Here is a 27,137-nt window from a genome sequence, read left to right on the forward strand (position 1 = left end):
CTAGACATTAATAAAACGGAAACTATTTAAACCAAGGGTGAAAAAGCAAACTTACATAATGCAGTCTAATAATAATTTAATGTATGCTTGATCCAGTAGTATAATGACATGCTTTTTTGCAGTTTATTCTACAGTTTTTTTAACGTTATATTACAATTTTTTTTATTTTACACTAGACAACACAAATTAACTTGTGTTGTCCAAATAAAATTTATTTCTTAAACCTTGACATTCTTCATGAATAAGAAGGTATATTCCTTCTTTTTCTCAACAATGAAATACTCGATAAAAAATTGATATAAATTTGTATTATTATAATTAGTTTATTAATGTTTATACAGTAATTATCTAAACTTAATAACAATCTAGATTATATATTTGGTGCAACCGCAATTGTTAAATCAAATTTTTTTTATAGAACAATTAATCCACATTAATATTTATCATATATTATCCACATAATGAGAGTGCCGACCAATATTTTCACAATTCTATCGAGCCATAGCATCCTACAGTCATAAAAGAGAATTAAATTATTATTTTGGACCATATATTTATATCAAATCATTAAAATCTCTTTCAGAATAACTCGGCTAATTGAATTTATATTTGAGATAGCTTAGTTTTACTATTATAGTGCTCGAAAAAATAAACAATTTGTTTGTGCAATTTTATATAAAGTTTAATGGATCAAAAAATCAAAGTATCAAGTAAATTTATATACATTTGTGTTTTATGAAGTTAAAGATGTAAATATCTTGAGAAAGTTATTCGTCAATTGTTTTAAACAATATGACAAATATTTTTTTTGCGGAAAAAATATATTTCATACACAATTGAAAAAATAAAGAAGAATAAGGCGGAGCATAATTTTTTGTACATAAAATAAACTGAATGCAGTCAAAATCTTACCTTCTATAATGAAATTTCACCGCATCCAATCGATCCATACTTTCGTTTAGAAGAAAAAGTTTACTTCCAATTATACAATTTCTACGACAAAAAAATAAAATTTAATCGCTTATATAAATATTATCTCTTCTTTCTTAAATTTAATATTTTTTTCAATAAAAACAAAAATATATTAAATATATAAATAGTCACCTTTCACTCATATCTTTTTGAAGATTAATAAATTTTAAGATTGTGTGTCGCAAAGTTTTTGTCTTACTCACTTATAATACAGTGGTTTGTCGTAATCTAGATCTGTTACAAATCCGAAGTCTCGTTGATTGTTGCGGGGCACCTCATTTGATAAACTTATTAGTTTTTTATTTTGAAAGACCCATTTGTTCAATAGAAAATGCGTGGCTAATTCGGAACTTATGAATAGTTTCCTTTGCTGTTTCAATAATCTAAAAATATTTTAAGTGTAATTTTATTATTTTCTTAGTTTTCTTTGAATTATGATTAGCAAATATAATATATTTTGATTGATCAAGAAAAAAAAAGTTTTACCTTGGACGTTTGCCTGCGAATTGTAATAATACATCAATAAATAAGGCTGGTATTACATGCAGCAACAATACTAATATCTTGTAAAAGAAACGATTCTTTGTCGTAATCATTGCAGGAGCCCAAATCATATTTTCCAAAGGAATGTTTGCGAGAATTTTCGTGCTTATTTGAAACAACACAAAACGTGATGGATTCGTCTCATGAGTCGTCGAACAGTTATAAACAAGTGGAAGAATATTTTGCGTGTCGTCATTTTTGCTAACAAAATTGAAAATGATCTTATTAAATCTTTTACAAAAAATATGTATTACACAGATTTATTATGATATATTTTTATTATATTAAATTTTATAATTTAAATATATTTTTTAATATTTTTTATAGTATAAATTTTAAATAACTCTTTATATGACATTTTAGCTAATCTTAAAACAAAAATGATAGGTACCCAGGTAGCAAGCTGTGTGACGTCATTCGACGTCAAAAAGACGTCATTTTGACATTTAATGACGTCAGCTTGCTATCTGGATATTTATAAGAATGCAATTATTGTACTTTATTATGCCACATTTCCATCCTGCAACAATCATAGCTTTAGTGACAATGTCAATTGGAACATAGTTGTCATTAACGAATGAATCATTGTAAAACACTCGTATTATTCCTTTTCCACAACCGACCATCAATCCCACTGGACCATTAAAACTGTCTAGCCAACCCTTCATAGGTTCATTTAACGTTGGTGTAACTGAAAAAAATGTTAATTTAAGAAAATTTTATATCAATAAATGTGAATATATATTGTAGTTCTATTTTATGGTTCAAGGCAAATTGTAGACTATTGAAATAGAAATTTTTTTTATTTGATATAGAACGAGCTTTTTAGTATTATTTGAAATAAAATAAATTGTTGAATTTATCTTAATTTTATAAATATATTAAAAGAATTTGATATCTATATATATTATTTCTGTAAAAAAGAAATAATTTATCTAAACTTTAGCTATGAGTGAAATTCAGAAAATCAGTTCTGATAATAAATACCTCGTGAAAATTATGATAATAAATTAATATTAAGATTATGATAATAAATTAATATTAAGATTATGATAATAAATTAATATTAATATTAAGATATTCTGTCTTATATGATATATATTTACATTAAAATAAATACATACTTATAGACGGTCTGCAAATCACGCACGGCAATGATTTGGAATAATCAAATATCACCTGCTCTGCAAGTCTCTTGGTAAAAATATATGAATTCGGCATTGTACCTATGTATCTGTAAAAATCTCGAGGATGTGTCAAAACTATTATATTCCAAATAGAAATGTACGAAAGTGATATTAAAATGAAAAATATTGATATGTAAATAATTCAAATAAGTATCGATTTGAAAAGAAGAGTACTTATTACAGAATTCTTTCAAAGTCACTTGCGGTATATTGGATATAAATATAAAAAATCATAAATTATTTCAACTTTAACTTTAAATTAATTTTTAATTAATTTTTAAACTAAAATAATAAACAGGGCCTAAAATTATTTAAACGTTTTTCAATCCCGAGTTTAGCTTTAGTCATTTTTATGTGTTATTATTTGAACTTTATCAAAAAATGTACAATTATATTATAATAAAAGTATATCATTTTTATAACTATTTATTAAACAAATATATAAAATAAAGGAATCGATGTAAGAATTTAGCACTTACTTTGACTTAAACACTTCAAAGGTATACTCGTCCAAAGTTTCCGCAATTTGAATCGTCTTCTTCCAATCGACTTCCGTTGGATATACAATCTCATCGATGACAGGTTTATCAACCTGCGAATAAGTTGTGCTGACATGCACCAAAGCCTTAAAAAATAAAATAAAGTCAAGTTAGTGGGATAGTGTTTGTGAGAAATAATTTTGGATTAAAATTGACGCGCAGAATTTTCATTTCTATATATTCCAGCAAATTATTTACCACCAAATTTTTCAAACATTCGCCTAAAATGCAGACGTCTCTTGTCGCCCGTATGTTTATAACCACAGCTTTCTTCAGTGTATCGTCGAATTTCACGGTCGCCGCTACGTGAAATATTATAGACACCTTTTCGATCAATGTGTTTCTGTCAGCAAATGACAAACCTAATCCTTCGATCTCGATATCACCCTTTAATGGAATCAATTTCTTTAAACAATGGGGTTGTTCACTTCGCAATCTATCAAACAACTGCAAGATATAATACACATAAAAGAATGATATAATTTTTTTTGAATGGCATATGATATATTTTTATCGAATGTATGCATATTTATACATCTATATTACAATATTATTTATAATATTGTATAATAATTATTATAAAAATTTTATACTATATAATATTATATATTATTCTATAATATTATATAAAAGAGAGACGATAAACATATAATTTTATCATTGTTACAGAGCCTCTCTTTAAACATATAACAATATTTTTAAAAAATGATATGAGCAAGTCAAATTGTTCCGGAATTGTTTTTATAATACGTAATGCGGATCACCTTGTATACGTAATATTAATTAATTAATAATATTTTAATTATTTCTCTTATATTATACTTACCGGTTTTTTCAACATCTGCTCGAGTTTTTCTTCAATGCACATATTGGCCTTCGGACGCATTAATAAGAATATTTCTTGCATATCCGGGCATGATCTCAGTAACTTTTCTATCAACATTTTTCCGAGATATCCGGTTGCGCCTGTAATGAAAATACTTCTTCCAGAATAAAATGTTGGTATCGACAAAGTCGATTCAATTGTGCCTTTGTCCATCTCTCTCAATTGTAATATTACAGTTAAATATAACAAAAATTAAATAACGCGCGCATTTATTTCAGTAGATTAGAGAAAACGTATAAATCTGTTTCTTTCATATAACCGTAATAAAATCACGAATGAATCTGACAGAAATCGACGAAAAAGGTACGTTATATTTGTAACATTCATCTGCATTTACTCATAAATTTGTAAGCGATATTATTTTGTGAATCGCTAACATGTTTGTCAACATTTAATTTTAACCAATTAATTTAATTTAAACCAATTAATTTATTGATCATTATTTTAACTTACTATAATCTTTTCGATATATTTTTATAATTCTAATATATATATATATATATATATTTATATATAATATTTTATTTGTGTTTATATACCTTTGTGTTATAAAAATCAAATTTAAAAATACAAAATTTCTATCTGTGCACATTTTAATAAGATATAAATAAATATAAATGCTTTGATAGTCGCAGATAAATGCGAGAAAAAGTTATATAAAAAATATAAATTTATTTCAATGAACTATTATTGTTCAAGATATAGTAGAATTTAATTTATTTGACATACATTATTAGAAAATAAGAAAATATATTTCTATATAAATTGTTTATGTAAAAAAATGCACGTAATAAGCAGTTCTGTACGCATATATACTTAGATTTTTATCGTTTAATGATAATTTTTGATGCTTAAACGATCTTAGTGTTTTGTTTACGTTATATCAATATGCATATATGCATATGTATGTGTATGTATATGTAATGCGATATCGCTGACATGTTTCTGATTAACCTTGCTTTTCAAATTACTGAATTTCATCGACAAAAAATTCAATTGAAATTTATACAATGACTTGCATCATTTTCTATATTACTCGACAATTTTCTGACTTTCCTTAATACAGTGCATTTTGCATCATATGCGCTTTATTTAGAATTGTTGTATATTTTGTGTGTTCAACGATCTCTTTCCGTGAAGATATTTTTTACTATAAATGAATCACTGGAATAATTGAACCCAATAAAAAGCAAAGTGCTTACGTAATGCGGATGTACACTATTAACATGGGATCTGAGGAAGAAATCGAGGATAAGGCAATTCATCTCATTGCTTTTAATCCAACTATTTTCGATACTAACAAAGACACTCCTAAAATAAAGTATGAAACCAAATTATATGATAATAGTTTTTGCGTAAAAAACCAATAACTGTGGATTATTTACATAAATTTTATTGTGTTTGAAAAGACTTTAATCTATTTTAAATTAACGTAAGATTATTATTCTCTATACCTTATATTAAAATATTTTTCTATTTATTTCAGAGACTCTATTCGTGATGTTAAAATCGCGAAAAAAGTAGCTATCGAAAATAAAGATAGAATTAAAGGTAAGAGACTAGATAGAAAGATGATATTGCTTTCCAGAAAAACAAAGATCTTTCACATTTTATCTCAGATTCTGAAATTTTGTACGACAAATACGAGGAAGATGAAGGTCTTTTGCAAATATCGAGGACGAGAAAACTTTCGCCTTTCTCGTCACTAGTATGTTATAATTGTTTATTTATTAGAAAAAGTTAAATTTAATCAAAATCGTACATATATCGCGTTTTAAATACGAGAAGCATCAGATGATTTATTATTTTAATATCTTTTAATATGACAAATATTCTTTGATTACTCGACAAGCTTTTTTGATATTTTTTTTGTTTGTAGATTAAAAAAAGTGAAATTTACTTAAAGAAGTTTTCTGAGAACTTCATATTAATTAACGTACTTGTGACGTTATTTGATCAATTTTGTTTTGAATTTAAGCAATTGCATGCACAAAAATAATTAACTAATAAATTATGCAATGAGCTCTATAAATATATAATACAAAATAATAAAAAGCTATATTAAAAGACATGTTTTTTAAATATAAAAAATTCACATAAATTAAAATGTATGTATCAGATAAATATAAAACTTAGAATTTATTTTAGAAGCTATTTAAATTTATCCAAATATATTTTATAGATATAAAAAATAATATATTATCGCTTCTAAATAAATTTTTGTTTTAGCTACATAAATGGAGTGTAATACAGGTAATTCTTATATAACTAAACATTCTATTATAATTTTCGACTATCACAACGTGAAGATCTTTATAATTTAAATTTATTAAATTAATACTGTATTAATTAATGTTTAGAGTTTGGAGTATTATTATATATATTTTTGATTTATAAAATTAATTATTCTATGTGCTTTATCATCATACCAAAAAGATATTAGGATTGCTCTAAAGAAATAATTTCATTGTCTTTTTAATTACGCATTTATATTTGAATATTATTTAATATTTTGATGATATAAAATATATTTTATTCAATTTTTGAACAGTCTTTAAAAATTACAAATAATATTATAAAAATACTGTAAAATATTTCAAATAAACTATCTTATTTTTTACAGGTATCGATTATTGCACATTTTTCACATAACGATTTTATTAGAGGGTATATTACATCGATTCAATTTAGTCAAAGCTTCAACAAATTGAAATAATGACAAAGAAAGCACGGAAAGCGTTAGAAAAAGAACAGGCGGCAACTGCGGCTGCAGAAGCTGAGAAACTTAGGTAAAAAGTATTAAATAATATATATGCAAGAAAGAACGCAAACAAGATATTCAACTCACACAATAAAATATTAAATACAGAAGCACGTGTATAATATCAATTATTTTTTCCAATTTAAATCAGAGCAATTTAACTTACAATTAGCCTAAAGAGTTAATGTAAACATAGAGGATGAAAAAATCTTCTGTTTTGATTAATTATTATTTTGTATCGATTTGTGACATCATAAAAATTAATTAATTTACTATTAATTAAAAAATATTTACCCATATTATATTTTGAGTTTTTAGAGTTTAAGATAATTTTTACATTATGTATATTTATATATATATGCATATTCTTAATACATATATTAAATTTTAAATATTATAACACGTTTTAATAAGAAAAAAAATAAAGAGAAGATCAATTCGTTTTTTGAGGTTTTTGTTTTTTTATTAATTTTTTCTTTTCAAAAATTATTTTTTATAAATATATATTAAAGCAAAGTATCTTGAAAAGGGCGCAGATGATTAAAGACATGCATGAGGAAATTCGACTAGAGAAATACAATGTGGAGAGACAAGCCTTGCTCGAGGAACAAGAAGCTGAGATGCGTAGAATTCAATTCGAGGAAACGCGACACGCACTTTGCGATTATAAAGATGCATTTGTGAATTACATAGCGGCCACTGAAGCAGAGGAGAATGTAAGTATCTTGATTTTTTTTATATATTTCTAAGGAACAAACATAAACAGTGATCACTTCTTAATTATAGCTGGAAACATGTATATATTTCCACAAAAATGTTTATAAGTTTTTACATTTATAAGTTAATTCGATATTTTTTGTAATATCCCTTTCTAAAAAAGGAATGCAAAATTGATTATTGCAAATATTGTTACTGCTTTTCCGCGATTGTCTCGATTAACATTGTGTGTTATATTAATAGCATCTGTCGTCGTAAAGATTAACAGTTTGATAGTTGTAAAATAAAAAATTAAAATAATATCCATAATAATATCATAATTATAAACTTAATAACAAAACTGAGTTTGGTTTAGGAATCAACACAAGTACTTTTACTTGTAACTTCTTATTGTACTAAAAACGCAAATCTGCTTATAAATACTAAATTTATGTAGCATATATATACGTTATTTCGTTTAATCTAACCGAATATAATTACGCACGCAAAGTGAAGTTATATTATTCTACGATAATAAAATCTCAAAAATTGCGCATACACGCATACACGCAAAAATTATTATTGCGATCAATGCATAAAAAATATATTAATTAATTATGCAACGCATAAAAATTCAATATTTAAATCTTTTACAAAAAATACAACCAAAAAAAATAAAATTTTATACAAGAATCTTTTGTGATTAAATATGTACGCTTTTATTAGACTCGTGCGAAACTCTATACTTCACTTATCCATTACGCTGCGCGGTTCGCGCGAAACTGATTCTTATGCGGGTATCGCGAGCGCGGGCCCGATGGTCACATGACTAGTGGTCACGTGATCACTAGTCATGTGACCACTGGTCATGTGACCATCGGTCCCGCGCTTGCGATACCCCGCATAAGAATCAGTTTTGCGCGAACCGCGCACCGTAATGGATGTGTGGGGTGTACTAATCTGATCACGTGATCAGTTTCGCACGAGCTGTGCAGCGTAACAGACGCGCAAATCTAATGCAAGCGTAGATATTTTGATCAAAAAATTTTTGTAAAAAATTATATTTTTTGTTTTCTGTTAAAAATGTATATATTGAATTTTTATGAATTACGTAATTAATAAATATATTTCTATGCATGCATTGTAATAATAATTTTATATATGCGTTGCAATTTTTAAGGTTTTATCAAAGAATAATATAACTTCGCTTCGCGCAAGTAATTATATTCGATTAAACTAAACGAAATGAGAAAAATATATACATATATAAAAAGATACAAAATAGTTCTCAAACAATACATAGAAATTCGGCGAATTAAAATTATGTATATAATTAAAATTCGACTAATTAAAATTATATACGTAATAGAAATAGAAAGCAACTGTCATTGCAAAGATTAACACACACACACAATTTGATGATTGTAAAATAAATAATATATAGAAATAATCAAAAGTGCGCGCGAAGCGCGCTTATGTAGTCTAGGATATTAAATATCAAATATTAATAACAATTTGACAAAAAAAAAGAGTAATTCATTTTCCATGTTTTTATATTAATTATGAATATAATATTAATTTTATATTAATTCTGACCTTTGAGAAAGTGTAAATTTTTTAAATTGTAAAAAGAAATTTTATTTTTGAATTGATGAATTGTATAATATAAAATTATTTAAAATTAAATATATATTAAATATTAAATTAAATATAAAATTAAATTTGGATTATATATAAATAGACTTTGTAATATGTAACGTGCAATGTCACTAACGAGATAATTTTGTTTATAGTGGACTCGATATATGACGTGCGACGGATTGCCAGATCCCGGAAGTTTATCCGAAATGAATACCTATATATTTTTGTGGTCCATGGAAGATGAGAAGGTTGATATGAGCAATTTTGTCGTGAGATACAATACTATCATTTATGTACGTGAATTTTTATACAATTGAATCAAGTTCAGTAACGTAATTAAATTTAATAATTTGTCGACGTATACAAGCAGATATATTTCTGCTCGCTATTATTAATTTATGAATGAAACGTTCCTTCTGTCAGTCATATGAGAGTATAAAATCTTCTTTTCAGCTATTAACGAAACTCGATGAGATAATACAATTCTCCGTAATGAGATCGTCCGATTACGTAACCGAATGCGAGACGGTGAGTAATCGCTCGACTTCACTTTAAAAGGGTAATTGCTGAAAGGTTCATTCCACCCTGAACACAGATCAGACAACGATTCCGAGACAAACTTCAAGAATGGACAGACGCGGCCTGCTACTCTCTCTTACGTCAGATAGAGAAGGATATGATTCGCGAGGGCATAAAAATCGCGAGATACACCAATGTCTCCGATCAGATTATTTACTGCGTTTGGGCTCTGATCAAATTGCCCATCGGACTTAAACAGGTCACCGATAAGGATCGGCACGTGTCGACGATCGCGGATATATTTATTTGCTTCGCCACATGTGTATATATAGACGTAAAATGTTAATCAATAAGTTCCAATAACGATCGCTCGTGTATGTATTTTTGTTTCGACAGAAAATCGATCGAAGTGTATTTCGAGGAATTGGATCTGACTGTCAAAATGCCTCTCGACGTCGATTGCTACTGCATGGCGATTCGGGCATTGTGGTTAAAACATGATCATTATTCCGATTGCGCGAGTTCGTATGTCTCGCCGAGACTACCGGATGAATATGAAAATATTTATATTATAGGTATTAAAAATTACCGATTACTTTCTATTTCCATATCTCTATAGAGAGTAAATTATATATTATTTATTATATTATATTATATATATAATATATTATATGTTATATATCATGTATTATATGTTATATATTATATATTATATATTATATATATATATATATATATATATATATTCACACACATATATATATTATATATTAAAATATAATTATATATTATTTATCTATTTATTATGTAAATATTGTGAATGCTTTCATCTCTGTAACTTGGATTCTCAGATTTCCCTACTTTCTGCCAAAACGAGTATGACACGAAATTAGAGATACGCGAAGAGCAGGTCGAGGGTCGTCACTTGCGACTGGAGGAGAAGAAAGCTATACTTGAAAGGATGGAAAACCCACCGGTTCAGGCGCCTACAAAACCCGAAAGGAAAGGGAAACAGCAAAAGAAACCGGGCGTCTCAGGAGCGAAACGCCCGGAACCGGAACCGGAAACAGAACAGCTACCGTATCTACCTACACCGGACGAGATCATTTTGCAAAAAGAGGGTATGCGATCCTCGAATTCTCAATTTACGAAAAATAATTTATATTACTGTAATATGACAAAGATAGAGAATCACTATCTAGAGAAATATATTTTATTGTTGTTATCTTCTGCACAGACGAAATGCGAAAGGAGATTAGAAAATTACTGTTTACTCGATGCGAAAAGACGGAGATCAATTTGCGAAAATACAGGATACTTGGCGGTGTGTTACACATCGATTTAGTTTATCAGCCGCCGCAACCCAAGGACATGAGCAGAGAAATCATGCTCACCACCTGTAATAATTATTCTAATTAATTCCAAAAAGTTAATTATATATATTGTATATACCTTTTTTTACAATTTAAAATTTTACTTTTTTTGTAGTACAAATTCCCAAAAAATTGAAATTCGTACCATTCTATAAACCGTACAAGGCGCCACCGGCGGCACCCGATTCTGAAAGAACACCGGAAGTGATCGAAGCAGAGATGAAAGCTCTGGAGACTGCGATGGAGGCATTAGTTCTGGTAACTTTAAAGTACGCTCTAACAATTTATAAAACAAAATTATTATCTTCTCTCAAAAGAAAATATTTTTTATAAGTTAATGAATTTCTCTAATCTTATTCTTACAAGTAAGAATTTAAAAATACGATGCAATAATAAAAATGTTGATATAGATGGTTCACTTAAAAAAAATTAAGGACCGGTGCAATAATGACTATAGATACAATAAAATCTTTTTCATGATAAATCACTTAATTCTTTAAAAAAGAAATAATAAAAACGAATTTAAATAAAATTAAACTGGTTATATACGCGCTCTTTTCTTTCCAGACTTCCCAGTTCTATTATTTGGTTTGAACCACCATTAGTGGCTCACTGGATACCCGAAAAAAAATTATGGTCCACTCAAGACGTGCACGATATCAAATATAACGAAGAAAAGCAAACTATCACATTTAGAACCGGCAGATTAGGCGTTCACGGCCTCGCTGCTCTCAAGTTCGTCAACATCCCCTTCCAAAGTTGGGAGCTCAAGCCTGAAATGGGCAGAAAGGCCTGTGGTGGAGTTGTCCTCAATATATCTGCTGCCATTATTCAAGCAGAATTCATCGTCAGGGTATTCTATGAATCACGTCAAATTTGAATAATTTTATTATTTAAAAAAATCAGATGCACAAGTTTAGATACAAAAACAATGAAAGAATAAATATGGAAAATAGCTAATATAAGTGACAGTACAGAATTTGTTGACGCCTTCTTAATTATCAACATCGTTTTTTTTTCTAAAATATGTTTCTATTTTTAAAAAATACATCTTTATAAAATCGCAAAGATTCTTAACGTAAAATGCAAATTATTCGATAATATCATTTCGTTTTCGCCAGGAGGACCTGGTCTGTCTGAATTCGCTGGCTGGAGGTACATCGACGACGCTCAAAGAAATGCTTGGAGAATATATGAAACTGCATCTTTTAATTGAGGTAGTCGCTCTTTCTTTTTCTGTTTTTTTTCTTCGATCTGCGGTTTAGTATTTTATTAACAAAAATATTTTCCTCTGATAGAAAATGCGCGATGCCGGATGCGATCTGTTTCCGGAGCGAGATGCGTTCAGTTATGTGAAGGCTCTTCCAGTGAAGCATCCAGCCACGGAGAAACATTTGCGGGAATGTATCGCTTTACTTTGCACGACGTATACGTTTTCCTGGTCACGCTGGAACGCCGGTCGAAATTCCAGAGAGATCGTGATACAGTTCAAAGAACATCACGGATGCGTCGCGAAAGAGGTAGCGAGTTGAATTTCTGTCCGAAAAGTTTAGTGTTACAATTATTGTTGCGCCAGGATACATAGAATGAAAACGAAAAATAAACAGATTTTCCAGACTTTTATCAGAATATCCTATTTTTTCATTCTTCGTAGCGAACGAACTTGACTCTTCTGGTGACTCCCTCGCGAACGATGACAGTATCCTGTACCGAAGTGAGCTCAGAATTTTCCGATGTACCTCTGGATGGTGAGAATTCAAAGGTGAACGCATTTAATTTTACAACCCACACATTCCATCAGCTGATCTTTAATTATTTTGAAGATGAATCATGCTATTACTGTGTAATTAAAAAAATATAATTATGTACACGATACAAGATAATATTAAAACCTCACATAAAAAGATATAATCTAATAAATATTATACAAATTGAATTATATAGCTTACTATACATCTAAATTTACGAAAGATTAATATTTGAACCAATACACAATTTCTCTGATATATCTCAGATCGATCAGAGTAAATAAGGCAATTCATTAAAAAAAAAAATTGTGAGAAATAATTGACCAAAAGATGTTCTGTTCCGGCAGTTTTATGCTGATCTATATCATTTGGCGCTACAAAACGCCGGGATCAAAAGTCGGCTTTTGATGAAGAACGTTTCCTTCAAACTTGCCAGTACTATCACGGAACTTCTGGGTTACACTAATGTAATCAACATGTCATCTTAAAATGTGTTTTTGAAAATAAAAAAATTAAAGGTATATATCTTTTATGGATTTTAATTGATTTCTCCGTTTTTTCACTTATAAATTGATCTATTTAATCTATTATATACATATATCATGAACTTTGTATTCCTTTCGACAAAAGCAATAATATGTTATCTAATAAACCTTTTTGTTATATCAGTACAAAAGTATGTGTGTGATTCTATTTCTACAATAAATACAAACTATTTTATTTGTCCAACATAAAACGCTGGAATTGATTCGTTTGAATTAAGTGTAGTATAGTTCATTATCATTAACATAAATTAAACATGTGAACAGAACTACTAACGAAAGAAGAATCAAAATTATGTATTTGAAAATATTATTGTATCTATTACTAGAACAATATAGGCAGATTTCGATTAGATATAAATGCTGAAATCAGCTACCAACAATGCACATTATTTAAGTACACAAGATATTAGATTATATACATAGACACATCGATAAACGAGAAACCAGAATTATGTAGTTCAAGATTGAAAAAGTAAATTTATAAAAAGATGCAATAATTTATCGTTATAATAGCAATGAAAAAGCATAATAAAGCTTATTGTTTGTACGTGTTTATTATTATATGCACAATACACAATCTAAATTCTTTTTCAAAAATTAATGATCATTATATATTGAATATAATACAGCTTCGATTTAAACAAATAAATATCCAAATTCTAATCAAACCGAATGAAGCATTAAGTACATGCACAATTGAAAAATATAAATGATGGAAATGATAAGCAAAATAGTAAACAAAATCGATTTATGCAAACTTCTGTTAATATTTTGTAACAGAAGATTATTACATTCGATAATTTTCCTTCTGGTTATTGATGAAAATAATTTTTCGCTTTTCACACAAATAAACACTTTTATTGAAAAAAGCGCTTTTAGACATACGCAGTTTCTGTAACATTATAAATTGTAGTAAACTTTATATGTATATATGTAAAAATTTCTGTATTATTTATTTAAAAATTTTACTATTCTTATGGAATATTGAACGATATTCGTTGAACGATAAATATAATATAATATAATTATAACAGCAATCTTCTAATGCTATTCTTTCAACATAGCAAGTAAAGCAACAAATATTCCATTGGACTAGCGTTGCCTGATTTACAAAAAAATATCTTTCTGCCTTAAGATCTGTAAAGACCATTTATCACTATTGAAATCCTATATATCTTCTCTCATTTCAAAGCTATATATATATATATATATATATATAAAATAGAAATAGGTTTCTTAGGGTCTAAATTTTCTTTTGTACGCCTTTTGGGACCAGTCACGTGATTAGCGTAGTGGGGAGAAATACATGGCCTTTAGTTTCGCAGGTAGAGATTTCAGAAATAAGGTACAGTCAGAGTATGAAAGACGTCTGCAGTGTATAACACGTATTTATTCCCTTCACGAACAAATATCGCAATAGATTCTCGTGTGATTTTATAAACAAAAATTAATTACGCGAATAACTTGTTGCAATTATTTGCATTTATTATTTTCTCGTGTTTAACTAAATTCTATTTGTAATGGCTACGATACAGTACTTACCTGATGAAATGATAAGTATAATTCTCAACTATAAAGATATTACTATTGAAGATATTATTAACTTTAGATGTACGTGCCAACAATTTCGTTACGCAGCCAAAGATGACACGTTTATGGAAAAAAAATTTTGTCAGAGGTAAGTATTTTACTTTGTTTATAAATGTTTCGTAATTTTTTTTTCTTTGGACTATCGTACAATATATCGCTGTTGCAAGAAACATATTTTAAAACATTAACTACATAAAAAAATAATGCAAATCTAATATAATATAACAATCATATAAAAGACCTCTATTAAATAAAATAAAAACGAATGAGGGATTACTGAGAGACAAAACACAGAAATTCGAATGCATGTGAGCAATTAAATATTCAAAGAATTTTCTTCCATTGTTCATATTATATAGTTTTTAATGATAGTAAATTTACGAATACAATTAAATAGTAAAATTAAATATTTTCTACTGAAAGATTTTTTTGAAAATAATTGCTAATATCCTCAGTTCTACACCCTAACTCTCGTTAACCCATTTTCATATCCATGTTATATGATCTAAGAGAAAATCTATAATTTATAATATAATACATAATATACATAATATAACGTATAAATGTAACATATATATAAAATAATAAAACGTATAAATGTATAATAATATAATATATAATATTATAATATGCATAAAAAAAACAATAATACGTAAATTATATATATATATATATATATATATATATATATAAAATTAGATATGTTACACATATTTTTTTATGTAATTATGCATTATATTTTATTATTTTAATTCTATTAATTTATCTATTTTATTTATAATTTTATTAACAAATTGATTAATAAATTTGTTGAACTATACTGTTCAAAAATATAAAAAAATTGTTAAATAAAAAGACAAGCATTTTAAAAATATATTGTTCTGAAATGCCATTACTGATGCAATAACATTGTTTAGTATAATTTTTACTTAAATTATTTTTTGTTCCAATTTTAGATGGTCCTCTGCAAAGAAATATAATGACAATTTGTTTAAGATAAATAAACAGAAAAAATCTGAAGAATATGAACAGAAAAGAAAGAAGTTTAAGAAAAATTCAAATTTTATAGAAATGAGCATAAATATTGTGACACTATTACGAAAGTACATGTCTGCTATCAGATATAAAAATCGTGATTACTTTAACTCAATCGATAATAAAATATCTTTTAAAGATATAATTTATGATCGTAAGATAAATTGTGTTTTTATATTTACCATAGTTAATGAACCTGACAATTTCATGAAATATTTGGTTTTCATTGATGAGATTAAAAACTCGCTTACACAATCTCCACGGTAAAATCCTCAATATAAGTTAGAATGTTATTAACTTCTATATAGATTAATGTTCTTATTGTTAATACATACATTTTTCAGGAGAACTGGTTGCGATTTAACCGAAAGATATTGTTATGAAAAAATATTAGACAAAATAAAGATACATTCTCTAAGGAAAGAATGGAATGAGTTTCGACAACTACCTGAGAGGGAGCAAGTTTTGGAATGGGGTGCTACTTTTGCGGCCCAATCTATTCAACTCAGAAAGAATGTATCTTATCCGGACATACAAGCATCGCTAAATAATATCGCATTAGAGGTACAGAATTACCTCAAAGAAAAACATCCCGAGCATTCGATATTCAAGACGTCTGCTGAAACTTTGTCTTATTGGAAAAACAATCGTTTTAACGAAAATTACTGGAACGAAACAGAAGGAACACAGATTATTGATACATTGAATGAATATATATTTGACAAATTAAATTTTCGATTTTGCAACCCAGAAGACACAAATTTAGAATACATGTGCATAGATAATGTAAGTTATACATTATAATATCTTTATATATAAGCACCGTCTGTCTGTCTGTCTGTACGCGAATTACTTCCGCATTTGTGGACCGATTTTCGTGAAACTGGTACCAAAATGTTGTAAATTTTTCGGGGGTGGCTGCTGTGGGTTTTTTTTTTTAATTTTTTAATTTTTTTTTTTCCTCAGAGGAGGGTATGTTTTTGCGAAAAATATTTTTTTTTCAAATTGGTACCAAAATGTTGCAAATTTTTCGGGAGTGGCTGCTGTGTGGTTTTTTCAAGTTTCTATCACCCACGCACATCCACCCACGCACTTACACATTTATTGGTAGATTTTCACGAATTAGTACTAAAATTTCGTAAATTTTTTGGGGATGACTACTAGGTGTTTTTTTTTTTTTTATTTTACCTCCCCTACACTCATGCACCCACTCACGCATTCACGTCTTAATTGATCGATTCTCTTGAAATCGGTACCAAAATTTATTAAAATTTTGCAAATTTTTCGAGGATGACTACTCGGTAATTTTTTTAATTTTACAGCCCCACCTACGCACCCACCCATGCATTCATGTTTTAATTGATTGATTCTCTCGAAATCGGTACTAAAATTTCGTTAATTTTTCGGGGATGGCTAATATTTGATTTTTTTAGTTTTGTCCATTCACGCGCGCGCGCATTTATGAACCGATTTGAATGAAATCGGTACTAAATTTTTGAAAATTTTTATGAGAAATCTGCTATTAGTTTTTTTTAAGTTTTACACCCACGCATCCACCCACGCGCGCGTGCATTTATGGACTGATTTGTACGAAATTGATATCAGATAACATAATAGTCATCCACAAAAAAGTATTTATTTTGGTATAAATTTCGTACAAGTCGAATAACAAATGTGGAAGTAGTTCGCGGTATTACAGAAAAATGAATTAATTTTTTGTGTTAAAACGGATTTAATATAGGTCATATGAGAACCGCGCGAAGCGCGGTCCGAAAAGCTAGTTATATTATAATTATGTACCTAACAAATAAAATTGTACTGTGAGCATTGTCATATGCTTGTCATATCTAGAAAATATGTACTATAGCTTTCATTAATTTATTGTAATTTTTGCTACAGGTATTGAAAACTAAATATGGCCAAAAAATAATTTTATTAACAATATATTACAGCGTGGCCAGAAGACTTGGTCTACGTTGCGATGTAATAGTAGAAACAATGGACACCTATAAGGGATTTTCTCGAGAATATCAATACTTTTTTTATTGTTATAAAAATAATACATATAATTTACGACCTAATTTACCTACTAATTTACTTACTTTTCCTATGTATTGCTTACTTTGGAAACCAAAATAGTAAGTACAAAATTAAATTTGGAATTATTCAAATCTTAAAAAGTAATTTTACTTTCATATTACACAGACCCGTACATGTAAATAATTATTTTTTTATTCAAAGTCTTACGGATAGATCAGAAAATAAAAGATATTTAGACATAATTTCTAAAAAATTCCCGTATTGTCTTGTCTACAAACGATTCGGAAGCTATGAGTTGTTGATTCATCCATCAGAAATTACATATCATAATTATGACATAATATTTTCTTACACGGTTGGTAATTACTTATATATTATTTCTATTGATTTTAACATTAATAAATATAATTATAATTTTGGCATAATTAAACATATGAATTAATAAAACTCATTTTATAGGCAGAAAAAATTGTATAATATGTCTTTTTTATTACAATCAAAACTGTTTTTAATTTTCTCTATTTGCTCATATATTTATTCCAATTTTTAGATACGAGAAGAAATAATGAAGGGAGCTATGGATTTGATATACAACTTTAACAACAGTTTCCAGATTAATAAGCGTAAATCTGATCCCTATTTGAAATATATAATTGTATGTGAGCACACTATACATGCAACATATTATCAGATATAATAATGATAAAAATACCTCTATGAGTTTGCTTTTTGATGTACAACTATACAGCTATATATGAATTATAATTATCTATAATTTAATTAATTTTAATATAATTTGCTATAAGAGTCTATTTAAAACTTAAAAGACAAGAAAGATAAATTGAAGTTTAATCAAACATTTTTCAGCCCCAAATGTCCACTGAAAAAAGAGTGTTTATTACAAGATCAGACGATGTAAAATTTGCAATAGGAATGATCGTAACACATCATAATATGTGTGAAGATAATTGTACTGGAGTTATTATTGGATGGGAACAACATACAAACACATATGTTAAATTCGACGAAGTAACGAATTGTGATGAAATATATGCAGAACTAGATATCTTGCCACTGAATCACTGTTACAATCAACAGTTTAGAGATTCCGAACAAACCAATTACATTATTCTTACCGATAATAATAAAATCTGTTATGTCAATGAAGGTATGATAATCATCAGTGCATTTTTATATTTAAAATTATAATTCTTTATTCTACGATAATCATTCTTTTTTTTGTACGCAATGTAAAATAATAGTTTATTTTATTTTGTTTCTTTTTTATAATTTAGTTATTTTGTTTATTTCAATTGTGATATATTTAATTTATTATTTAGTTTATTATACTTATCATATATTTGTTTTTTAATAGTATATTTTTTTATTTTAGATTCTATAACTTTAACAACGCCGAAATGGATCGATAATAGCGAAATAGGTCGTTATTTTTGCAAATTCGAACACACGCATTACATACCAAATGAAGAGCTGGCAAGAATCTATCCGCAGGACGCTGCTATAGCAGCCCAGAGAACAATATCTGTAAATTAATAATATAAATTACATATTATACAATATTTAGAACAAAACTCGCTTTTAAGAAATATTATATTTTAAACTGATATAAATTATATATTGTGAATACTGTCACTGAGTCTATGAAATCACAGTAATATGTAATATCTCGTAATATTCGATTGTATCTTCTTGCAGGATTCCTAGCGACCATTTAACAGTGGACTGCCTCTTCTCATCGCGCGTTTGTAATTCATTTTTTATTAATTATTGCGTAGATTGCAAAACAATGAAAAAATAGAAATAATAATATAACAAGCTAATAAGAGCCACACGATAGTTAACGAATAAGAAATAATAAAAAGAATCTAATTAATATTTAGATGTAAATATTAATAAAAATAATAGCACTTTCATACTTGATTTAATGGTTCCGCACACGATGATTCTTGTTTCTGCACATGAGAGATTCGACGATTATCATTAGATAAATAGTAAAAATTTTAAATGTCACATAAAGAACATCATATAAAATGGTATACACAATGCAACATAATAATCTCATCTAGAAATTTAAATGCAACACATTGGTCGCGCGTTTATGCTTACTATGAGATTTTTCATACTTTAAGTTAAGATACAAATATCTTTGTTGATCTGAATATTAATAGAGATACTTATTTTAATCTGTGTATCGTAATATTTCACAATCGCCACTGCATGGATTATTACAGTTACTTTTTTAGCTAATATTTTCCTATTAATAAATATTTTGCGAGCATTTGGGCAAAATCGTAGAATCTTTTCGATGTATATTTTACTTAAAAATCTTGTCGCCGTTATCAAAATATATTTTGTCTAGCTGAAAACGCTGGACTCGGCTCAGTTAATATTATAATCTCGTTCATCATCATTAACTTAAAAGAAATGTAAATAGAACTAATACTAATGTAAGGCTCCATATTACAAACATTCGCGTTTGGCTCTCATAGCCTGGTTACTTTCGAAGTTATAAATAGAACTAGAATAATAACAAAAGAAGAATAAAATTTATACTTGAAAACAAATGCACTTGAAAATTTTTAATGTGTTTGTTATTATACCGAATCTAAATTTTTTACCAATCAATTATGATAATTGTTTTATTGAATTTAATACAGCTTCGATCTGAATCAATAAGTACCCAAATTCTAATGAAGCTAAATGAAGCGTTACGCGCACAATTGAGAAATGTAAATGACGGAAATGATAAGTAAAATGGTAAACAGATTTTAGCAATTTATACGCAAACTTTTGTTGATTATTGTAATTTAAAAGATTGCATACGACAATTTCTTTTGGCTTTTAATGAAGATAACTTTTTACACATTTAATATAAAATTTATATAAAATATTATATATAACATATAACAATAAGATATTTTTTCTTTAAAATTATAAAATTATATTAATAAATTTATATTTATATTAATCAATTAATTTAAAGACATTTATTATCTATATATTAGTAGTAAAAAAATATATATTAGTAGTAAAAAAAAAGGTAAAATATTAAAAGACATAAACTAATGACTATGATTATTTAGTTTGCATCTAAACTTGATAAAAGTTTAATATCAAATCTATAAAGCAAAATATAATTTATTTAATCAATATTTGAAAAGTATGGGAAAAAAGTAAATGCATTCCAAAATTCCAAAAGTATATTAACTAACTTAAAAACATTTTATGCGTTAGTGTAAACTATATCATTTGGCGCCGAAATCAATAAACGATTTTTGATAGAAAAAGAGAATGTCTATTGAAACTTACTAGTATGGTTGCAGAATGTTTGATTCACGTAATCCAATCAGCATATCATTATAAGAAGAAATTTTATTTAAATAATCAGAGACAAAAATAAATATGATATCAGAAACATTAAATTTTCCATACTGATGTTTCAAGGTGGAAAATTTAACGTATTTGATGGAAAAGCTATCACATTTATTTTTTTCTTCATAATTAAAATTATTTTTATAAATTATATAATTCCTATTGTTAGAGCAAATGTATCATAAAATCTTGTTGCTCATTTTTGTACGATCTTGAATATATGAGGTATTTTTGCATATTTGCATAATCGTGCATATTAAAATAGCTATTAACAAAACACGTATTATGTACAGATAAAACGCTTAGGTCTTTATTGTAGGGATATACAATCTGTTCTTTCGATATATTGTGTCCAAGTTACCTTCGGTATAGTAATGTTATCGCACGCACATTTTCGTAATAAAATGGCAAAAAAAAAAGAAAAAAGAAGAAACTCTCTAAAGTGGATTTGTATATCCAGACATAATTTGATAAATTCAGTATCTTCCCGAGACTCGGCGCATCGCGTATATCACATTATTTTATGGTTAACAAATAAGTTATTTTCATTTATTTTCACTGGTTTATTATAAAAATATTTACGGTTTGCATTATATGTATATGGAACAGCCACTGTTCTTCTTTCGGCAAACGATAAACAGAGGTAGCGGTAAACGTTTGCAATTGACATATTATAATTCGTAGAATACGCATATACGAGTTATAAATAAGTGTCACGTAAAGTATTTTTTTAAATTTATTCTTTCTATCTCTTTCTCTCTCTCCCTTTCTCTCTTTTTCTCTATATCTACCTTCTCACTGTAACTACATAATATTAATAAGTACGTGATGAAATGCATCTAGAAAACGTGTAATTCAATTGTTGTTGCTCAAACATTTGTATTTATGTATGTACATCATGTAATATATGTAATACAATTAGGATGATACACACATGCGTTTTGGCGAGTAATCGTCATAAGAAAAGTATATTATGCTTGTTACTTGTGCTATAAAAATAAATAATTACGTTAATTTGCTAAATGATCACTCTACTCTCTCCTCTCGGAATTCTAAATTATATTTATATTTATATATATATATGCATATGTATATAAGTCTATATACTTACACATATATATATATATTATATATATTTATTTATTAAAGCGATACAGATATGCGTGCGACGCGCACTAAGAGAATATAGTGCCAGGTCTCGGGAGGATATACAAACACACAAAATCGGATATTCCAGAAGAATAAAATATCTTTATCCATCTATCTCCTCTTCACTATCTCTCTCTCTCTCCTCTTAAGTTTAAAACAATTCGTTTATCTCAACTTGCGCTCGCTATTCGCGCCTTTTGAAGCAACACAAGCGCGGAAGCTATCAGATCACGATTATAGAAATCGAATCCGCGCGAATGGATGATTCTGCTCCAAATCGCCTTCTCGACAAGCTTCATTACGACAGACCATATACACGGAAAATTGATTGCATCCACGAGCGCTCGTTTGATGTGCCTACATCATTGTGCATTGACTTAACACTTACTATATATGTATATATATATATAGATATAGATATATATACATATATATATTTATATATACGAGTATATACATGTATGCAAAATGCAGAGATATGTTGCTAGTTCACTGTCGCAGACTGTTGATTTTGACAAAGAATATAGAGGGAGCCGAAAGTAAGCGGGATATTTTTTAGTAATCTAAATTTTTTTTCAAAATAATACACGAATACACGTTCTCAGTTGTCGCCTAGAATTCAAAGATTGCCTGTAATTAGCAAGTAATTAGCACGATTATATATACTATTTTTTAAGTAACTCGATTAAACGTGTTTTGCTTGCCATTTAGTCTGTTTAAAACAGTCATAAATAAATCTGAGTATTTATAAAATTATACATATGCGTCTCGAAAGATAATTAAATTTCATTATCAAACGAAACAACAATTCATTAATTTTTCAAAAATCATTAGTTTCTAACATATGCAGAATTTTTCATTTATATATTTCACTATAAAGTTTTTTTATATAAAGTATTTTATGACCAGAATAATTAAAATTTATTTTCATGTTTCGAAAAAAATACAATTTTTGAAATACAGATATATATGAATAGCTCGAGTATGCTTTATTATGTAGAAAACGCTAAACAAAAGATAATAAAAGCTGCAAGAATTTTTTATTATAAAATGTGGACTAGTTCTTTCCTCTCTAACATCTCTCTGGATAATTATAATGATTTTGCGAGCTTTTAAAAATGTATCTTCTATCATGTGACACTGAAATATTTTGCACTTAATGAGTCGTTTCAGTAGAAATTAATCGCTCGTTTTTGATTGTGAACTGACGTTATCTGAATCAGATTTAAATAATATAAGGGTTTCAACCTCATAATTAATTGTAATTATCTGAAATACTTTAATCTATTCTCCGGTTAATTCTTCGTGTCGGTTTTATTTTAATAAACTCTTTTATCTGTTGATTAAAAATATATAACGTAAAGAATTTTTCCAATTCTTTTTCGCTTCTTGCCTCATCAAAGTATCGAAATGGATGTATGTAAAATGAAAAAATTTGCCGAGTGCAAAGAGTGAAAGAACGAAACCCCTGATTTCCGGTCTCGATCATATTGGCATGATAACACACACACAATAGTATATTGTGTATCAAGTGCGGAAAGTTGACAATTGGTCACGAGTGCGACCACCCCACACGAGTGAACAATTGTCAATCCGCACTTGATACACATACTATTTTGTATTGCAAGTGCAGGCAAAGTGGCTGTTTCGGCGCATTTTCTGTACGCGAGGCGGCCGATCGCACGCCGCCATCTTGCCGTGGCACGGTGGGGGAATAGCCGGTTTCAATACATTTCCTACGGCTTAAGCCGTATACAATGACTTTTAACGCGGCTCAGCCGTAGATAATGGCTTTGAAACCGGCTTATTCACTCACCGCGTCGCCGCTAGATGGCGGCGGGGGAAATCGGCCGCTTTCGGCACAGAAAACATGCACCGAAAGTGCCACATTGCCTGCACGTGTAATACAAAAAAAAGGAAATGTGTCGTGCAACAGCGAACTACTATCGGAAGGTAGAATGGCTCCTTTATTTGTAGTATCTAGTACGAATCACACGGTACATTTCTCCCACCTCGAGATCGATTTCGACATCATCGGTGTTTCAAGTGCACAAAAAAGAACTGCATTTCTTTCTCTCTTTTTTTGTCTTTTTGTTTCTTTTTAAGCTGCTTACAATTGAGGTAATCCATGATATAAGGCCCACGTCACACTTTCCACATCGGACTATCGAGCATACACTATTTCGCTACATAGCAGTACTTCTCTCGGTTCCTTCCCTGCTTGTCGCTTTCTCTCATTAAGTACCTTAGAACTATATAATGTGTATCCCGCAAAGCCCGTCGCGAATCGCAATCGCTTCGCTGATTAACTCCTTCGTCCTCTCTCCTCTTCGGCTCTTATCCTCAACTAAATTACTCTATGACTACGCTTCGACATATATGTATCACGATACGGATTATAGTACGCCTAACACACACGACATTTCGCTTTAAGACTAAGTACTTAAACATTACACGTTCAACCCAGTCTATAACAAACGTTAAAACCATGGTAACGTAAGGAGGATGGGATCGGACGAGGTAAGAAAGGAAATGTAACAATGAGAAACTGTCAGAAAGATACGACACGCTATCGACATCAAAATGGAACGACTGGAAGGTGGAGAACGAGTCATCGCGGGAAATACTATGGTTCTCACTGTGGGTGTGTGTGTGTGTGTATGTGTGGAAAGCTTAAGAGAAGGAACAAATCGAGGTATACACTATTGAGAGAGCTGTTAGTTGACAAGTGTGTCTCGGCAAATCATCTGACATTTTGCAACGTTGCAGCAGCAATTAGATTCTTATCAAACGATCCATTTTTAAACAGTAATCGTCAATGCAAGGAATTTTTTATGTCACTTGAACTGGAAGTTCGGCAAATATAAAACTGATCAAATAAGAAATTTTTAATAAAGATTAATGAATAAATCTATTATTTATGTTAATATGTCTCTCGAATGAGAGATCCAGCGATATAAAACTGATTAAATAAGGAACGTATCAATAAGAAATTTATTTGATTTATTATAATTAAGAAATTTCATTAAACTAACTATAGTTTGTCGAAGAAAAAAAAATTTGCAATAAAAAAATTCGGACAGATCAATGAACAAAGAACAATAAAAACTCGTAAAAAAATTACAAGGTAATTAAAAAAAATGAACATCGCGGTCTTCATTGAAGAGAATCGTTCTCGTTTTGCTACAACGTAAAAAAAAAAAACACGCAGATCGTTACTCCGTTTATTCTGTACAAAAGGTTGAAATGTAGACACACATCTAAATCCGCTTAATCGCGTGTGCTAATTATCTCTCTTATCTTCATCACAACAGTCGTATACGCGATTTCGCATGATCATGTGATCGTTTGCGCGAGAAAAAATGATCTTACGTGTTCTATATTCATTTTTTGGCACCTTGTGTTATATATTTTCGTATCAATAATAATTATCTTCGAAAAGTGGCCAGGAAAATCACTGTTTTCGAGGATAAATGATAGAGAAGCGTCCGTATCATTGGGATAAATTAAAACTGACTTCGAATGTATTTTAATCGCGTTTGAGAAGCTAAAATTATTATTATAAAATATAACGAAAAGATATAAAATACATTTCGCGCGTATTTTTCGATTGCTATTAAAATCTCCCCTAAAAGAGTAACGTAAAAAATAAAAATCCAAACTGAGGTAATCGAAAGAGAGAGAGAGAGAGAGAGAGAGGAGAGGGAGAGGGTCATCTATTTCTCTCTTCAACGGGAACAACAATATTTTTTTAACTGTAAAAGGAAGAGGAGCGGGTTAAAATTTCGTGCGTTAAAATTTCGCGGTAACAAACTTTGTTTTTGCAAGCACTCATGTGTTTTTTTTGTATATACCATCATTTTAACGTGATACGTAAACCGGGAAACACTCTTATATACAATGTATACAGACTACGACATACAAATATTAATCTAATCCTTTGTGCTACTCGATATACTTCCGCATAATATATACCAATATAACCATTTACTCGCACAAATTTTGCGTGTGTATGTGTATATATATATATGTACACATATATATATATATATATGTATGCATCCATACATATGTATATACATATATATGTATAATATATGTATACATACATATATAATATATATGTATGTATGTATATAAATATATACGTATTATATATATATATATGTACATATATTTATAATAAACTATTTTTTTTTACACTCGCTCTTCATGTTTCACTAATCTCTACGATGTCTTCTCTCTTCCGCGCGCGAGCGCTAGAAGGCTATTGTAATTACGAAAAATCGGTAACACCTTCGATCCAAATATGTAACGCTTAAATGTAAAAATATTTCCGGGATGTATTTGTCGCGATTGCAAAAGGGAGCCGGGGAGGAAGGGATAAGGGAAGGAATAGGTAGATAAGGATAAGGAACAGGGAGTGTGTGGGTATAAGTAAATCCCTTAATAACAATATTCTTCTGTTTCGTCACGCCGAACGCACACTCGAGAGAGAAAAAACTGTGCTGTCAAGTTGA

The 27,137-nt window shown here is 28.7% G+C and overlaps 3 protein-coding genes across 6 annotated transcripts; 2 read left to right on the forward strand and 1 right to left on the reverse strand.

Annotated features, from left to right (window-relative positions):
* Position 1: 1 nt before the first annotated feature.
* Positions 2 to 8,354, reverse strand: LOC114943198 (fatty acyl-CoA reductase 1-like). 4 transcript variants are annotated; one of them, XM_085480061.1, is made up of 10 exons: positions 8,300 to 8,354; positions 4,068 to 4,207; positions 3,440 to 3,688; positions 3,182 to 3,327; positions 2,640 to 2,749; positions 2,014 to 2,206; positions 1,459 to 1,716; positions 1,176 to 1,355; positions 913 to 993; positions 2 to 509 (listed from the first exon to the last, which is right to left on the reverse strand). In XM_085480061.1, the coding sequence occupies exons 2-10, from the start codon at positions 4,182 to 4,184 to the stop codon at positions 434 to 436; spliced, it is 1,410 nt and encodes a 469-aa protein (XP_085336187.1). In that variant the 5' UTR covers positions 4,185 to 4,207; positions 8,300 to 8,354; the 3' UTR covers positions 2 to 433. The 4 variants fall into 4 exon arrangements, with proteins under 4 accessions (XP_085336187.1, XP_085336186.1, XP_085336188.1 ...); XM_085480060.1 differs by lacking the exon at positions 8,300 to 8,354 and having other exon boundaries at positions 4,068 to 4,455; XM_085480062.1 differs by lacking the exons at positions 1,459 to 1,716; positions 8,300 to 8,354 and having other exon boundaries at positions 4,068 to 4,458.
* LOC114938610 (dynein axonemal intermediate chain 7 homolog) lies at positions 5,614 to 13,386 on the forward strand. Its single transcript, XM_085480059.1, has 16 exons — positions 5,614 to 5,678; positions 6,357 to 6,380; positions 6,751 to 6,916; positions 7,418 to 7,604; positions 9,378 to 9,518; positions 9,679 to 9,753; positions 9,821 to 10,020; positions 10,141 to 10,319; positions 10,596 to 10,865; positions 10,982 to 11,143; positions 11,233 to 11,386; positions 11,685 to 11,970; positions 12,239 to 12,334; positions 12,416 to 12,637; positions 12,772 to 12,879; positions 13,213 to 13,386. Exons 3-16 carry the CDS (start codon positions 6,843 to 6,845, stop codon positions 13,351 to 13,353), a joined length of 2,295 nt encoding a protein of 764 aa, XP_085336185.1. The 5' UTR covers positions 5,614 to 5,678; positions 6,357 to 6,380; positions 6,751 to 6,842; the 3' UTR covers positions 13,354 to 13,386.
* A 1,362-nt stretch (positions 13,387 to 14,748) lies between these two features.
* LOC114938743 (F-box only protein 21-like) lies at positions 14,749 to 19,861 on the forward strand. Its single transcript, XM_029312806.2, has 10 exons — positions 14,749 to 15,088; positions 15,957 to 16,103; positions 16,380 to 16,821; positions 17,935 to 18,173; positions 18,277 to 18,434; positions 18,539 to 18,546; positions 18,626 to 18,730; positions 18,943 to 19,243; positions 19,469 to 19,620; positions 19,792 to 19,861. The coding sequence occupies exons 1-10, from the start codon at positions 14,931 to 14,933 to the stop codon at positions 19,798 to 19,800; spliced, it is 1,719 nt and encodes a 572-aa protein (XP_029168639.2). The 5' UTR covers positions 14,749 to 14,930; the 3' UTR covers positions 19,801 to 19,861.
* Positions 19,862 to 27,137: the final 7,276 nt, after the last annotated feature.

Source organism: Nylanderia fulva, unplaced genomic scaffold (genome assembly GCF_048542155.1).
Source record: "Nylanderia fulva isolate GAGA-0341 unplaced genomic scaffold, ASM4854215v1 Scaffold14, whole genome shotgun sequence".
NCBI lineage: Eukaryota > Metazoa > Arthropoda > Insecta > Hymenoptera > Formicidae > Nylanderia > Nylanderia fulva.

Bases quoted from the DNA above. Each gene is read 5' to 3' on its own strand.
- LOC114938743 (XM_029312806.2), top strand. From the start codon at position 14,931: ATGGCTACGATACAGTACTTACCTGATGAAATGATAAGTATAATTCTC. The intron at 18,174-18,276 runs GTAAGTACAAAA...TTTTATTCAAAG, and splicing joins TTACTTTGGAAACCAAAATA to TCTTACGGATAGATCAGAAA. The intron at 19,244-19,468 runs GTATGATAATCA...TTTTTATTTTAG, and splicing joins AATCTGTTATGTCAATGAAG to ATTCTATAACTTTAACAACG.
- LOC114943198 (XM_085480060.1), bottom strand. From the start codon at position 4,280: ATGGACAAAGGCACAATTGAATCGACTTTGTCGATACCAACATTTTAT. The intron at 3,328-3,439 runs GTAAATAATTTG...TTATTTTTTAAG, and splicing joins AATGTTTGAAAAATTTGGTG to GCTTTGGTGCATGTCAGCAC. The intron at 2,207-2,639 runs GTATGTATTTAT...CATTTTTTTCAG, and splicing joins GATTTGCAGACCGTCTATAA to TTACACCAACGTTAAATGAA.
- LOC114938610 (XM_085480059.1), top strand. From the start codon at position 6,843: ATGACAAAGAAAGCACGGAAAGCGTTAGAAAAAGAACAGGCGGCAACT. The intron at 7,605-9,377 runs GTAAGTATCTTG...TTTTGTTTATAG, and splicing joins CCACTGAAGCAGAGGAGAAT to TGGACTCGATATATGACGTG. The intron at 10,320-10,595 runs GTATTAAAAATT...TTGGATTCTCAG, and splicing joins TGAAAATATTTATATTATAG to ATTTCCCTACTTTCTGCCAA.